Genomic DNA, 13,712 nt, shown 5'->3' on the forward strand with positions numbered 1-13,712 from the left:
ATTTTTTTGTACATTATAAAACTCTTAAAACTGCCATGAGTCACAATTAGCAGCCTTTATTGGTGGAAGGTGGTTACTGCAATTCCATATTTTGGCATTGCAAATATGACCGTAGAACACTACTTAGAATATGTGTCAAAGTGGTGGCCCAGGGGCCAATTATGGCCCGTCGCATCATTTTGTGTGGCCCGGGAAAGTAAATTATGAGTGTCGATTTTCTGTTTTAGGATCAAATTAAAATGAAGAGGATTTTTCCCCCTTTTGAATCAAAAATTGTAATTTTTTAATATTTTTTTCTGTGTTTTTAGTTCAAAAACCATTTTGTATAATCTTAAAATATATTTTAAAACAGCTAAAATAAACATTGTTTTAGATCTACAAAAAACGGAATATTAAGGGCTATTAATCTAGTTATTTTAATCCGTTTATAAAAAAAAAATCTAAATATTATATCTGAAATGGTCCGGCCCACAGAAAGTCAAGTTAACGTTAAAGCGGCCCACGAACCAACCCAAGTCTGAACCCCTTGCTCCAATGGTTGATGTCAATTTTGTTGTAAATTTTGTGCATTTAATGTGCATTTTCCAGCATTTTATCGTTGCTTCCCGACTTCTTACCTTTCTTCTTGCCATCCCCTCCTTCACTGTCGCTGTCGTCTGAAGACGAGGAGGAAGAGGAAGACGACGAAGATCCAGAAGAGCAGGAAGACGACGACGACGACGAACTGGACCCGCCGGAGCGGGATGAGGAAGAAGAGGACGACGATGACGACGAGGAGGAGCGTGACGACGAGGCGGACGATGACCCATCCGAGTCGGTGGCTGCCGAGGGCCGCCTCTCCCTGCGGCCCCTCTTGCTAGCCTTTTTGGGCTTCCTCTCCGAGGAGTTGGGGGTGAGGGGCTTTGTCCTTGCTGCTGCCATCTGGGCTTCTCTTTCAGCTTTGTCATCCGGGACTAATGCCGAAGTCTCTGGTGCTTTGGCGGGACTCCACCCCTCATTGGCTTTCTCCTTGCTTTCCTCACCATCCGAAATAGGCTCCGCCTTCAGCATTGCCCCAACGGTCTGCGTCTCCTTAGGGGTCGAAACTGCCGAGGCCGGGTACTGAGGGGGCGGGATCGGCGCGAACCCCATCGAGGACTGCTGTGGTGGCGTGGGCGGTACGGTTTTCGTCTGGCTATAGGCACGCTGGGCCGCCATAAAACCCAAATCGGGGTCCCGGAGTATGTGGTAATCCGTGCGGCTGACCCCGTGCTTGGCGGCGCCAATTAGGAGGTCCCGGTCGTGGGTGCCGATCTCCCACCAGGAGGGTAAGTCGGAGCTGACTTGGCAGAGAGGCAGGCGTTCGTAGAGTAAAGGGTGGTGGAGCACTTGCTCCCGCACCTGCCGGAGAAGTTCTATCCGGTATAAGGTGCGTGATGCACGCTCTTCTGTGATAGGCTGGATATTGAGGGAAGGGTCCACAGCAGCATCTGGGGGAAAATGTAGGAAATCAGATCGAATCTTAAAAATCTTTATGTTTTGATGTTTGTGGGAATTGTAGCAGAAGGAAATTGGTCTGATATTTACGGTTTATGGCTTTTTATACCCTAAATGTTGTTTGTTTTTTGAACTTTGTGAGTGTACATTGTCTAATTCAAGGGCGCCAGACTCTTTTTTTGTTTGGGCCGGACCATTTTAGAAATATTATTTAGATTTTTTTTTATGAATGGATTTAAAGAACTGGATTAAAAGCCCTGAATATTCAGTTTTTTTATAGAACTAAAACAATGTTTATTTTAGCTTTTTTAAAATATATTTTTAGATTTTACAAAATGATTTTGAACAAAAAACTGAGAAAAAAAATGATTAAAACATTACAATTATTGTTTTAAAAGGGGGAAAATCACGAAATTGAATATACACCTATACTCTTCATTTTAATTTGATCCTAAAACAGAAAGTCGCCACTCATAATTTACTTTGCCGGGCCAGATTTGGCCCCCGGGCCGCCACTTTGACACACGTGCCCTATATTTTCTTAGTTTTTTGATATTCAAGCCTTTGTGTGTGTGCACATTGTCTAATTGAATTGGTATTCAACATTGTTAGAGTATTTTAGAGTATGGTAAAGAACAGATTGATTCGAAACTAGTCATTGCATGTAGGGGTAATATATTGGATATTTGACTTTCAATTGCTTTTATAATTAGCTATTGAAGGGCATAGTCAAATAATTGGTCTATTTGCTTTTCTCTTCAGACTAAGAGGCGTGTCTTTGTTTGTCACAGTAATGTTAGCCATACATATGCTTCCTCTCACCTCCTTCTTTAGGCGGCAGGCGGCAAACACGTCGGCACATGGCAGCGAAGGCGCAAAGGTACTTCTGCAAGCTCTCATCAGTCTTTTTGTGTAGCCGTGCCATTGCCCGGAACTTAGTCCAGTCAAAGCGGGCCAATGTTGGATTGAAAACAACACCGAACGTGGAAACCACTCGATAGAAATCGGCTTCTTCGCGCCTGGTCCATCTATTGAGAGTGGAAATTAATTAATGTATTTGTTTTCCTTTCAATTTTGGGATTTTCCAACAAATCACTCTTCCCCACCTCTGCTGACGTTCAATCTTGGCAGCCATCTTGGTATTTAGCGGGTCACTGAAAGTCGGGGGTGGGAGCAGTAGAGGTGCCGCCGAAGACGACGGCGGTGGCGGCGGAGGGCCGAGTGGCGTCGACATCATCATAGCCAGCTGCGACTGCGAATGCGACTGCACTTGATGTATTTGTAGGATCTGCCGGCTTTTGGTGTAGCGTTGCGAGGCCGTGATTAGACGCCTTAGTCGGGCGGTGAGCGAGGAAGACGAGGGCCAGTAGGCACTGGTCGCCCCGGAAACCGAGTCTGGGGAGGAGAAGGATTGTGGGGAGGCGGTTTGGGCTAATTAATGTCTATGGAATTTCCAGGACATGCTGACAACGACGTGGAGGATTCATGTGTGAGTAACACTCACCTCCGGCGTTGTCGGTGACGACCAAGTCTCCAGGAGAGGAGGCGTCATCCTGTGGGAGGAAAGTGTGTTACTTTACAGCAAGGGCGTAGGCAACCTATGGCTCGGGAGCCACATGTGGCTCTTTTGATGTCTCTATTTGTTTTGCAATATTTGCTTTGTTGTTATTTTAAACTCATCATGTGTTGCATTCAATATAATAATACTATACACCCAGATTGTAGGTTTTTAGTTTATCCTTTTTTCCAACTTTTGGTGTCACCAGGCCATGGTATAGTTCAGGGGTAGGGAACCTATGGCCCGGGAGACACATGTGGCTCTTTTGATGGGTGCATTTGCGTCTTTGTTAACCTGTGAGCTAAAATATGTAAATTGCTGGTGACAGAACTGAGATTTTCCATCTATAATTGCTTTAATCTTCTTCTTTTTTGCAGTAGAGTGTTCTGGAACATATTCTCTCATTGATTGGCAACAGTATAAGAATATTTTGGAAAAATAGTCTTTTTTTCTACTTTAAAAGTGGTGAAATTACTAAAAAATAAATTGAAAAGGCACTCGTTTACATGTGTGTATTTTGCTGTTGGAAACAGCATAAGAATCTTTCAAAAATATTCATTTTTTTTCCACTCTAAAAGTGGTGAAATTACAAAAAAAAATTGTAGAGGCACTCGTTTACATGTATGTATTTTGACTTTTAAATTTGTAGTATGGCTCACAAGAAATAACATTGGAAAATATGAATGGTTTGTGTCTCTCTTCGTCAAAAAGGTTCCCGACCCCTGTAGAAAATGCAAATGTGTATAGCTTGCTCACTAACAACTGAGCAAGACTGAATGGGTAAGGAGAAGAGGCGTAACCGCTGTGTCAGTGCCTCGAGGAAAGGCGTTCGTCTCTGTCAGACTGATTATTGATCCACCTTTTCAGAGGAGACAGTGTTGGCCTTTGGCGGGCGTGAAGTTTACCTCCATATCGTCCTTTATCAGGGCCGGAGCGGGCTTGTATTCGGGATCGTCCACATCCCTGTAGATGGGCATGCAAAATGTTTAACAAGATTCGGTATTTTACCATGATATATATATATATATATAAATATATATACCGTATTTTCACGACTATAAGGCGCACCGGATTATAAGGCGCACCTTCAATGAATGTTATTTTTTTTCATATATAAGGTGCACTGTATTATAAGGTGCACTGTATTATAAGGCACACTGTATTATAAGGTGCACCGTATTATAAGGCGCACTGTATTACAAGGTGCACCGTATTATAAGACGCACCGTATTATAAGACGCACCGTATTATAAGACGCACCGTCTATTTTGGAGAAAATTTAAGACTTAAGTGCGCCTTATAGTCGTGAAAATATGGTAATTGCTATTGACTTCCAGGTATGAAGCACTCACTACACAGTCACCTCTAGAGCCAGCCATTGTTGATGTTTTTGGATTTTTTTGTATAAAATCTTGCAGTGGGGGAGGAGCTCTATGATGGAAGATTTTGTAAACTAAGATGGCATCTGCATATTTAACAGTATTGTTTCAGTTCAGGTGTTTGTGTTTTTTTTAATATCCGACAGTGGTGGTTTTTCGTTTTTGGTTTTCTGTTTCTTTCCATATATAAGGCGCACTGGATTATAAGGGGCACTGTCTATTTTGGAGAAAATGTAAGACTTTTAAGTGCGCCTTATAGTCGTGAAAATACGGTAGATATATATTTTTTAAATGATTTCTACTCACCCGTCCATAAAATCGTTGCCTCTCTGTTCAGCGGCGATAGCTTTGTCGTCTGGTCGGCCGACGCGTTCTAGGAAGCACAGTGTGGAATCTGCTCGGATGGTGTTGTACTTTTCATAACCTGTAAAAATAGGTACATAATGTGGGTTGTTCTGTTTGGGAGTTTTCATCCCATATTGAAAAAGTATTATGTTGATTCAAGACAAATTTGCATGTACTGACCATGCTTGTAGACTCCCAGGAGCAGACACTTGTCAGAGATGATATCCCACCACAAGGCTGGTAGTTCTGAGTGGTCTGGCTCGGGCACCCAGATCTTGATTTCACTGTGATGGAGTCAGGAAGAATTCATTAAAATATGACCTATAATAATGTGTTTATGTGTAATGTATACATTATTTGTATTTATGTTTGTCTTCAGAAATGCAATAGCAAAATATGAAGGGTCAATTGTTATGTTGTATTTGAGCTTGTTTTGACTATGTAGTTATACAATGTGCCAAAAGGTGGAGCTCTATAGTTGTCGGATGCTGTATGTTTGGAAAGTCTTCAACAGGTTTCATGTAAAAAACATTTAAAAAATGCGTCTGGATGGAAGAAAATCCAACTATTGTAAATCAATTATATGAATTACACTGATCACTTTTTATGTAAGTATATCCTCACAAATTACTGATAGAATTTTTAAAGTGTCATTTTCTTTGACAATGCAATATTAATCATTTAATTTATTATTATTTTTTTTTAATTAATCTGAAAAGTGTTGCTTTTGTAAATGCGAAGTTTTTAGCTACTGACAGGTAAAAATAATGAAATAAAAGTTTCATTTGAGTCAAGAGTTTGTATCTTAAAAAAAAAAGTTTTATTTAAAAAAAATAATAATTAAAACTGTCTTTTTTTGCCGTTGCATGACATCTTTTAGAGTATATTTTATGTAAAAGCATATTGTGACCTAGCAATCTTCTGTTTTAATATAATATTGTTACAAAAGCCCAACAGTGGTCAATAAATAAGATGAATCAATAGTAATTATGAAGGAAATATTTCCATTTTCAGAGTAGGTACAGCTCCCCAAACCAGTCATCAACTGTTGCAAGGCAATTAATCTCTCCTTGTTAAAAATTTATTCCATCAATTCCCCATCTGTGTTGCTAAAAAAATAAAGAGTATAGAAATAAGTTTTGTAGCAACTCACCTCGAATCCACGTTGTTTAGAACTCTCGGGGCCTCCTCACCTATCACCTCTTGTTTCAGGTAGTACAGCATTCTGACTCGTAACAGCACCCTGTGCACAGAAAAGCTGCTGCTTAGCATAAAAAAAAATCCCTGACCATGCACAATTGCTTGAGAGACCAGTGCACACATGCAAACACACACAAATGAAACAAAGAAGCATCAATTCTCATGGCATTTTTTTGACATGGACAAAATGGTGGAGGAAACACTAGGAATGCAATAAAGTAGAATACAGTATTTATAAAAACACTCATTGAGGAGAGAAATATGACCTCACTGCACTATGCTGTTTAGAGAAAACACATTTGTCATGTGCATTCCAGTGATAGGAATCCTTCTTATTTATTAGGGGAAAAATTCAGAATATCTATTTGAATAGTGGATATGTGAATAGTATGTATGTGAATAAAATAATAAGTGAAGCTGTTAAAAACAGTGGCTTCTTAATTTTTAGGAAAAACACAGAATATATATTTGAATAGTGAAGCTGTTAAAAAACATTGCCTTTTTAATTATTTGGAAATAATGCAGAATATCTTTTTGAATAGTGAATAAGGGAATAGTACATTTGTGAATAAAATAATAATAGTGAAGCTGTTAAAAACAGTAACTTCTTAATTATTAGGAAAAACGCAGAATATTTATTTGATTAGTGAATATGTGAATAGTACATATGTGAATAAAATAATATTAGTTAAGCTGTTAAAAACAGTGGCTTCTTAATTATTAGGAAAAATGCAGAATATCTATTTGAATAGTGAATATATATACTAATAGTGAATATGTGAATTGTATATGTGTGAATTGTATAATATGTGAATTGTATAATGTGTGAATTGTATATATGTGAATTGTATATGTGTGAATTGTATAATATGTTAATTGTATAATGTGTGAATTGTATATATGTGAATTGTATATATGTGAATAAAATAATAATAGTGAAGCTGTTAAAAACTGTGGCTTCTTAATTATTAGGAAAAACACAGAATATCCATTTGAATAGTGAATATGTGAATAGTACATGTGTGTATAATATAATAAAAGTGAAGCTGTTAAAAAAGCCAATATTTTCTTGAAGCCAGACCAGGTACAATCGATCTAGAAAAATGGGTGTGCTCATGATAGGTGTCATATTTTTGTTTTGTGTATTTGTACCTAAAATGCCATAAAAATGTAGTTAAATTAAGTTAACTATATATACACAAACATGTGCTCAAACAAAGGAAATAGTTTGAAAGTCAGTCATGTGCAGTTGTAAAAGGAATAGAGTCAGTAGAAACTAAAATAATAAAAAATAAAAATTAAAAAAGAGGGAAGTAAAACTAAAATTACTTTGGGGGGGAAAAAAGGGAAATGAACCTATATAAAATTGTCTTTGACAGCCACACCTACTATCCAGTTTGAAATGCAAATACAAACCGGGAACTACGACTCCAGTGTAAAGCAGGAACACAGGGCCATCACCTTAGCCATATCTATTTTATGCCCATTTTAGCTCCAAATGTCTCCCGGGAAAACTGTAGTGTTATAAGTAGGCTACTCCCGCCCACACACCCGCTACAGCGTGTGACTAAAGCAGCTGCTGTGACGCTCCATCGCACCTGTCATCCCTTCTCCTTCCTTCCAGGTTGGATGAAAATGCTTGTAGTGCGACTCACTAACACCCAACACACACACGGACAGAAATTTGCGCACTGTCACTTGCTCGTTACGCAGCCAGCCAGCTGAGTTGCGTGACACAGTCGGCTGGCATGCGAGGAATCCCTCTCGGCTCCATTGGCGGGCCCAGCCAGAGGCATCGCCGGCAGGAAGAGATAACGTAAGTGACAACATGAGCACTTAAGCGTGACATGTCATTCCTCGCTTTGGATTCCTATTGAAAGCCAGGGAACGTCGTCCAGAGGTGGGGGGGTTGGGGGAACATCGTGGTCAGCATAGCGCATAACGGGCGATCCCCTGGATTCAGCATGGCTGGATGTTGAAAACAAAAGGGAACCTTCCAATGGATAAAAGCGCCAGTCTTTCAACACAGGCGGCAATCATCCATTTGGCTTTTGTCTCCATAGCGCCCACCTCGGCTGCCTGGCTTGTGTGAGTAAGAGTGATCCATGGCGGCCATTAGGCGAGCCTGAAGTCTCATTAAGATTTCCATCACTCAAGCGCTCGCTTGGTCTGTTAATGAATCAGCAGAGTGTCGGCGCCAGTGCGTCTTTTTAGTGGCTCGTCATTACCGGAGCAAAGGGGAGGGCGTGCCTTGGCGAAGGAGAGCAGTATTGTATTTGCAGATGGCTTAGATTACCTTTATTGGATATGGAAGATTTGTTAGGATATATTTTTAAGATGATTTTTGGGAGGACGTTTGTCTCAATTGTAGAAGAAGAGGTAGTTTTATTTACAAGTATATTTTAAAGGGGACTGGCTGTGTGTTTCTTGTCAATGTTTCTATTTTCTATACTATACTCTCGTCTTTGCTTTACATAAAATCCAGTTTTCACAGTCGAAATTCAAAGTCAAAAACAGGTACCGTATTTTTAGGACTATAAGGCACACTTAAAAGTCTTAAATTTTCTCCAAAATAGACAGGGCACCTTATAATCCAGTGTGCTTTATATATGGGAAAAAAATTAAAATGTGTCATTCATTGAGGGTGCGCCTTATAATGCGGTGCACCCTAAAATGTGGTGCGCCTTGTAATGCGGAGCGCCTTAAAATGTGGTGCGCCTTATAATGCGGTGCACCTTAAAATGTGGTGCGTCTTATAGTTGTAAAAATACGGTACTAAGAAATATTTAAGGAAATTTAAAAGGCAAGAAGAAATAAACCTCAGTAAAGTCGAATACTTTGGCTGACTTGAAAAAAAATGGGTGTCAAAAAGAAGCTATATCCTGTTTTTTTTATAACAGAATTGCATGACAATCCCATGAAACTGTGAATCCGTAAAAGTTAAGATTTCAATAATAAAGCCAAAGTAATCCAATGTAATGAAAATCAAAATTCAAGCTGAATAAATATTGTCTGTCAAGCACAAAGTAATAAAAATGAATAGTCCCGTTTGAACATACTTGTTGCAGTGGTGCTTGAGGTGTTTCTTGTAGCCATCATCCTGCAACATGTGCTCCGGGTTGTGCTTCCGTAGCCACTCTGCCTTGTGGATGTCGAAAGAACTGGACTGTGTTTTCATTTTCTTGCCTTTCCGTCCACGAGGAACGGGAGCAGACAGGCCTGAGAAATGCAAAGGAAGCTTTAAAAGGATATTTGGATTGGATTATTTAAGTTTATTCATTCTGTATTTGGGAAATGTCATTGTCACAGTAGCAAGAGGGTGAGAGTGCAGATACAGGAACGGTATTTTAGACATAAATAGATAGGTAATGAGTTATTATGTTGGGGAGTTTACATACCCAAGTGATTCTGGAGCTCCTTGGTGCGGCCGTCTTCGGTGGGTGCGATTAGGTCCCACATGAACTCTTTGATTTTGTCGTCGCCGCGGTAGTGCACAAGACAGTAGGCCAGCAGTGCCCTACATATCGACTCCACGTCCCAGTCGGTCAGCTGCTTCTTGAAGCGTCCATGGACTAGGATGTCCTTCCAGCGGCCCCACCTTGACACATAATAAAACAAAAACTCTTGGTAACAAACCTAAACCCTATCGAGAGGAGAGAAAAAAACGTCGTGCTGCAGCCCCGAGTATGAATAAGAGCAAATGCACGAATTATACCAGGGGTGGGCAAACTTTTCGGCTCGGGGGCCATATTGACTTTAAAAATTTGACAGGGTTAGGGTATGCACAAGATACGATACATATAAAAAACGGCATCCGTTAACAGTACATATGAAACATGAACAGAAAAAAAGGACTAAAATATTAACATACTCATCACTCATCATTAAAGTAAAAAGTATAAAGTAAAAAGTATAAAGTACAAAGTAAAGTAAAAAGGAATGTATTAAGAAATATTAAAATGTAATTTAAAAAAAAATAGAGGGGCTGTAAAACACAAAAAAACAAATAAAAGTGGACACATCTACTGCCACTGACTTCTGCGTGACGGCGCCATCTTGGGCAAAAATCAAAAAATAAATAAATAAATACATTATTTGCACAACGTTGGCGGGCCAGATTGAAAAGCTTCGCGGGCCGTAGTTTGCCCATATCTGGATTATACCCTACCAGCAGAAATTAGGGATAATTAACTCACCCGTATACAAGCAGATTTTTTTCCACGCGGAAACATTCCGTCCGCCCGTAACTGTTGGGCCTCTCGTGGGCTCGCCTAACTTTGGGCTTGGTGTCATCGCTGTCGCTTTCCCCCTCAGACAGCTCCGCCAGCTCATCCTTGGTGGAGCTAAATGGTCTGGTCTGCTTCCTGACACGGGGCGTGTCTATAACCAGGCTGTTCTGTATTGTGTGACAAGACATTTTGTTCAATTATAAAATAATTTAGACCAGCTGTGCACTGGAAAATCCATGAGAAAATATCCTGAAGTGCTTGAAAACTCGAGAAAATTCAAACAGCAAGTGTCCTGCGTCTTATATACATACTCTGCCATTGGCCATTTCCATATCGATGTCTGCCTTCTTTGCCCACTTGTCCCAGAAGTTGGGGTCATCCAGAGAAATGTCTGTGCGGTTACCGGATGCCACAAAACTGGCCTAGAAAAAGGACAATCTCAGTAATCACATTTGGTATCCATGGTATAAATTGTTGTTGTTGTGAATGATATATGGGACATCACCTTGGCAAAAGTGGACCCTCGACCTTCGGACTCGATGGTGATGGTCTTGGTTCGGCGCTGGAGGATTTGGTCGATGTCCTCCTCACAAAACTTGGCTCCCTCGTCCTCCTCATCCATGATGGCGCCGTAGGCTCCACGTCGTAGTAGATCCTCAATCTCCTTTTTGGACAACTGTTGCTGGACCGGCTAGAAGAGGGAATAAAGTCACTACATTGCATTGTGACAAATGCCTTAAATTGAATTTTCTAATCTAAGAGAATAGTCAGAATTACTTCTTAAAGTCCTTCATAACATGCTTTGGAACTTTGATTTGAGCCTCCAAACTTAAGAGATTTTTGCCAAGGACAAAAATAAAGTCCATAGATTTTACTAATACTAAAGATGCCTCATAAGGGACCTCCTAATTTAAAAGGCCTATTGTCATTATATAATTTTGAGGAGAAAAAAACTTATTTTATAATCTCAATTGTGGAACCTCATAAAATAGTTAAAATTGTTTTTACTAATACTAAAGGTGTCTAATAACGAAAATCCTATTCTAACAGGCCTATTGTCATTATTTAATTTTGAGGGGTAAAAACTTTATTTTATAATTTTAATTATGGAACCTCTTAAAATGTTCTCCTTTGAATAACATATACATTCATAATAGACAAACACGTCAATGCCGGTAAGAGCATATTTCTACTATATCTTCAGCTATCAATAATCAGAATTGCGAGGCGTGTGTGTTAAGTACTTGACCACCATCCCAAAATGTTAATAATATTCTCTCCGACTCACCCCTGCCCCGGTGTTGCCCGGTCCACCAGAGGCTCCTCCTCCCAGGCTGTTGTCACGCCCACTCATGCTCTGCAATACAGCTTTGTCCAATCCTAGCTTGAGGCTGGCACGGTCAAACATCTCCCGCTCGTACGAGTTTCTGGTGATCAGTCGATACACCTTGACCGCCTTGTTTTGACCGATGCGGTGGCAGCGGGCCTGAGCCTGTGCAAATATGGAAGGGAAACATAACTTATGTAAATAACAATGGAATGATAGAGAGTTTTGAGCCAAGTGTTTACACATATATATATTTTTTTTTGAGTGGACTAAAACCTTTTCTAATTTGATTTAGTTCACCTGAAGGTCATTCTGTGGATTCCAGTCCGAGTCGAATATGATGCACGTGTCGGCCGCCGTCAAGTTAATGCCCAAACCGCCAGCTCGTGTGCACAGCAGGAAAACGAAGCGATCCGAGTCGGGCTTGCTGAAGCGGTCAATGGCCGCCTGTCGCAGGTTTCCGCGAACGCGACCGTCGATCCGCTCGTACAAGTACCTGCGAAAAACAGTTTTTCCATTCATTACTTGCTGGCTAAATTAAGATTATTTTAAAAATCAAACGTATTTGGCAATAAAAATCAAGGTAAGCTCTATTATTTGGTGCTCGGACGTTTGGTTGCCGGTCTTTTGGTCGCCGGTCTTTTGGTCGCCGGTCTTTTTGGTCGCCGGTCTTTTTGGTCGCCGGTCTTTTTGGTCGCCGGTCTTTTTGGTCGCCGGTCTTTTTGGTCGCCGGTCTTTTTGGTCGCCGGTCTTTTTGGTCGCCGGTCTTTTTGGTCGCCGGTCTTTTTGGTCGCCGGTCTTTTTGGTCGCCGGTCTTTTTGGTCGCCGGTCTTTTTGGTCGCCGGTCTTTTTGGTCGCCGGTCTTTTGGTCGCCGGTCTTTTGGTCGCCGGTCTTTTTGGTCGCCGGTCTTTTTGGTCGCCGGTCTTTTTGGTCGCCGGTCTTTTTGGTCGCCGGACCTTTGGTTGTCGGGCTTATGGCTCAAAATTATTAATATTATTAATATCTAAGTACTGTTTAATATCCAAGAGAGAGAGTTCAATATCCAAGTACTGTTTAATATCTAAGTACATTAGATCGGCGATGAAAAGGGACCAAAAGACCGGCGACCAAAAGACTGACGACCGAAAACCAAACGTCCGGTCACACTAATTTTTAAGGCTTTGCATTTTGATTTTGAAGAAAAAAGAAAAAAAATACATACCTTCTCTGAATGAGGTAGTCTTCCAAGATGTCCAGGCAGCGTACCATTTGTGAAAAAATGAGCACTTTGTGTCCGCCGGCCTTCATCTTGGGCAAAAGTTTGTCAATGAGGACTAGCTTTCCAGCAGACTGTACCATGGCTTGTAGGTGGAAGTCTAAGGCAGCTGGGCTGTAGACCTCTCTAAAGTCCTCAAGGATCTTCTCTTCTGCCCCTGAAAAGAACATACACATAACGTTAAAACTGCCTGAGCTAGTCATTGGTAAACATCTAAAGTGTCATTTTTTTGGAGTCCAATCCTACCTTTGATGAGGTAGGGGTGGTTGCAGCACTTTCTTAACTCCATCATTGTGTTGACCAGGTTGGGCATGTTAGCCTGCCCAGCTCCTTTGGCCAGGAAGGAGAAATTCTTCTCCAGGATGGCACGATAATACTTTTTCTGAATGTTGGTGAGTTCTACTTCAATGATGGTTTCCTCCTTCGGCGCTAGCTTCTTCTCGACATCTTCTTTTAAGCGTCGCAGCATCATTGGCTTTAATATACCCTGCAGCTTTTGTACCTGTTGAGCAAAAATAGGACAACTTTGAGATATTATTTCAATACAGTACGTAATTGGCGAGTGGATAATATTATGTGAACTAGTTCAGGACAGACGTGTTTACGATTACATTGTGAATACTAAAGTCTTTTTTAAAAAGTATTATTCTCAAGATCTTGTTGAGCAATGATAAAATATAAACCTATACATTGTCAATAATAGTCATTTTTTTAAATTATTTATTTTGTTAAATTCTTGTTAAACAATGATAAAAAAATAAACCTATAGATTGTCACTACTATAGTCTTTTTTAAACATATGATAAAAAAATAAAAATGATACAAAATAAACCCAAAAAATACAAATAAATAAATAAATAAAAATAAAAATTCTACAAAAATATTTTTCCATTTAAGTTAGACACAAATTCATAAAAAAACATGCATTGATCTCATGTTTAC

At 40.1% G+C, this 13,712-nt stretch overlaps 1 protein-coding gene across 4 annotated transcripts in view; it reads right to left on the reverse strand.

Annotated features, from left to right (window-relative positions):
• Positions 1-13,712, reverse strand: part of chd9 (chromodomain helicase DNA binding protein 9) — a 58,495-nt gene that overhangs the window by 7,702 nt on the left and 37,081 nt on the right. For all 4 annotated transcript variants that reach the window (XM_077712446.1, XM_077712445.1, XM_077712444.1 and 1 more), the window contains 17 exons: positions 13,017-13,272; positions 12,717-12,927; positions 11,815-12,010; positions 11,476-11,679; positions 10,693-10,878; positions 10,499-10,609; positions 10,155-10,354; positions 9,357-9,556; positions 9,018-9,177; positions 5,912-6,001; positions 4,939-5,042; positions 4,720-4,837; positions 3,940-3,997; positions 2,981-3,029; positions 2,583-2,871; positions 2,299-2,504; positions 618-1,469 (listed from right to left, as the gene is read on the reverse strand). In XM_077712446.1, coding sequence (XP_077568572.1) covers positions 618-1,469; positions 2,299-2,504; positions 2,583-2,871; positions 2,981-3,029; positions 3,940-3,997; positions 4,720-4,837; positions 4,939-5,042; positions 5,912-6,001; positions 9,018-9,177; positions 9,357-9,556; positions 10,155-10,354; positions 10,499-10,609; positions 10,693-10,878; positions 11,476-11,679; positions 11,815-12,010; positions 12,717-12,927; positions 13,017-13,272 — 3,490 coding nt within the window. The remainder of the gene's footprint in view (positions 1-617; positions 1,470-2,298; positions 2,505-2,582; positions 2,872-2,980; positions 3,030-3,939; positions 3,998-4,719; positions 4,838-4,938; positions 5,043-5,911; positions 6,002-9,017; positions 9,178-9,356; positions 9,557-10,154; positions 10,355-10,498; positions 10,610-10,692; positions 10,879-11,475; positions 11,680-11,814; positions 12,011-12,716; positions 12,928-13,016; positions 13,273-13,712) is intronic.

Source organism: Stigmatopora nigra, chromosome 3 (genome assembly GCF_051989575.1).
Source record: "Stigmatopora nigra isolate UIUO_SnigA chromosome 3, RoL_Snig_1.1, whole genome shotgun sequence".
Taxonomy (NCBI): domain Eukaryota; kingdom Metazoa; phylum Chordata; class Actinopteri; order Syngnathiformes; family Syngnathidae; genus Stigmatopora; species Stigmatopora nigra.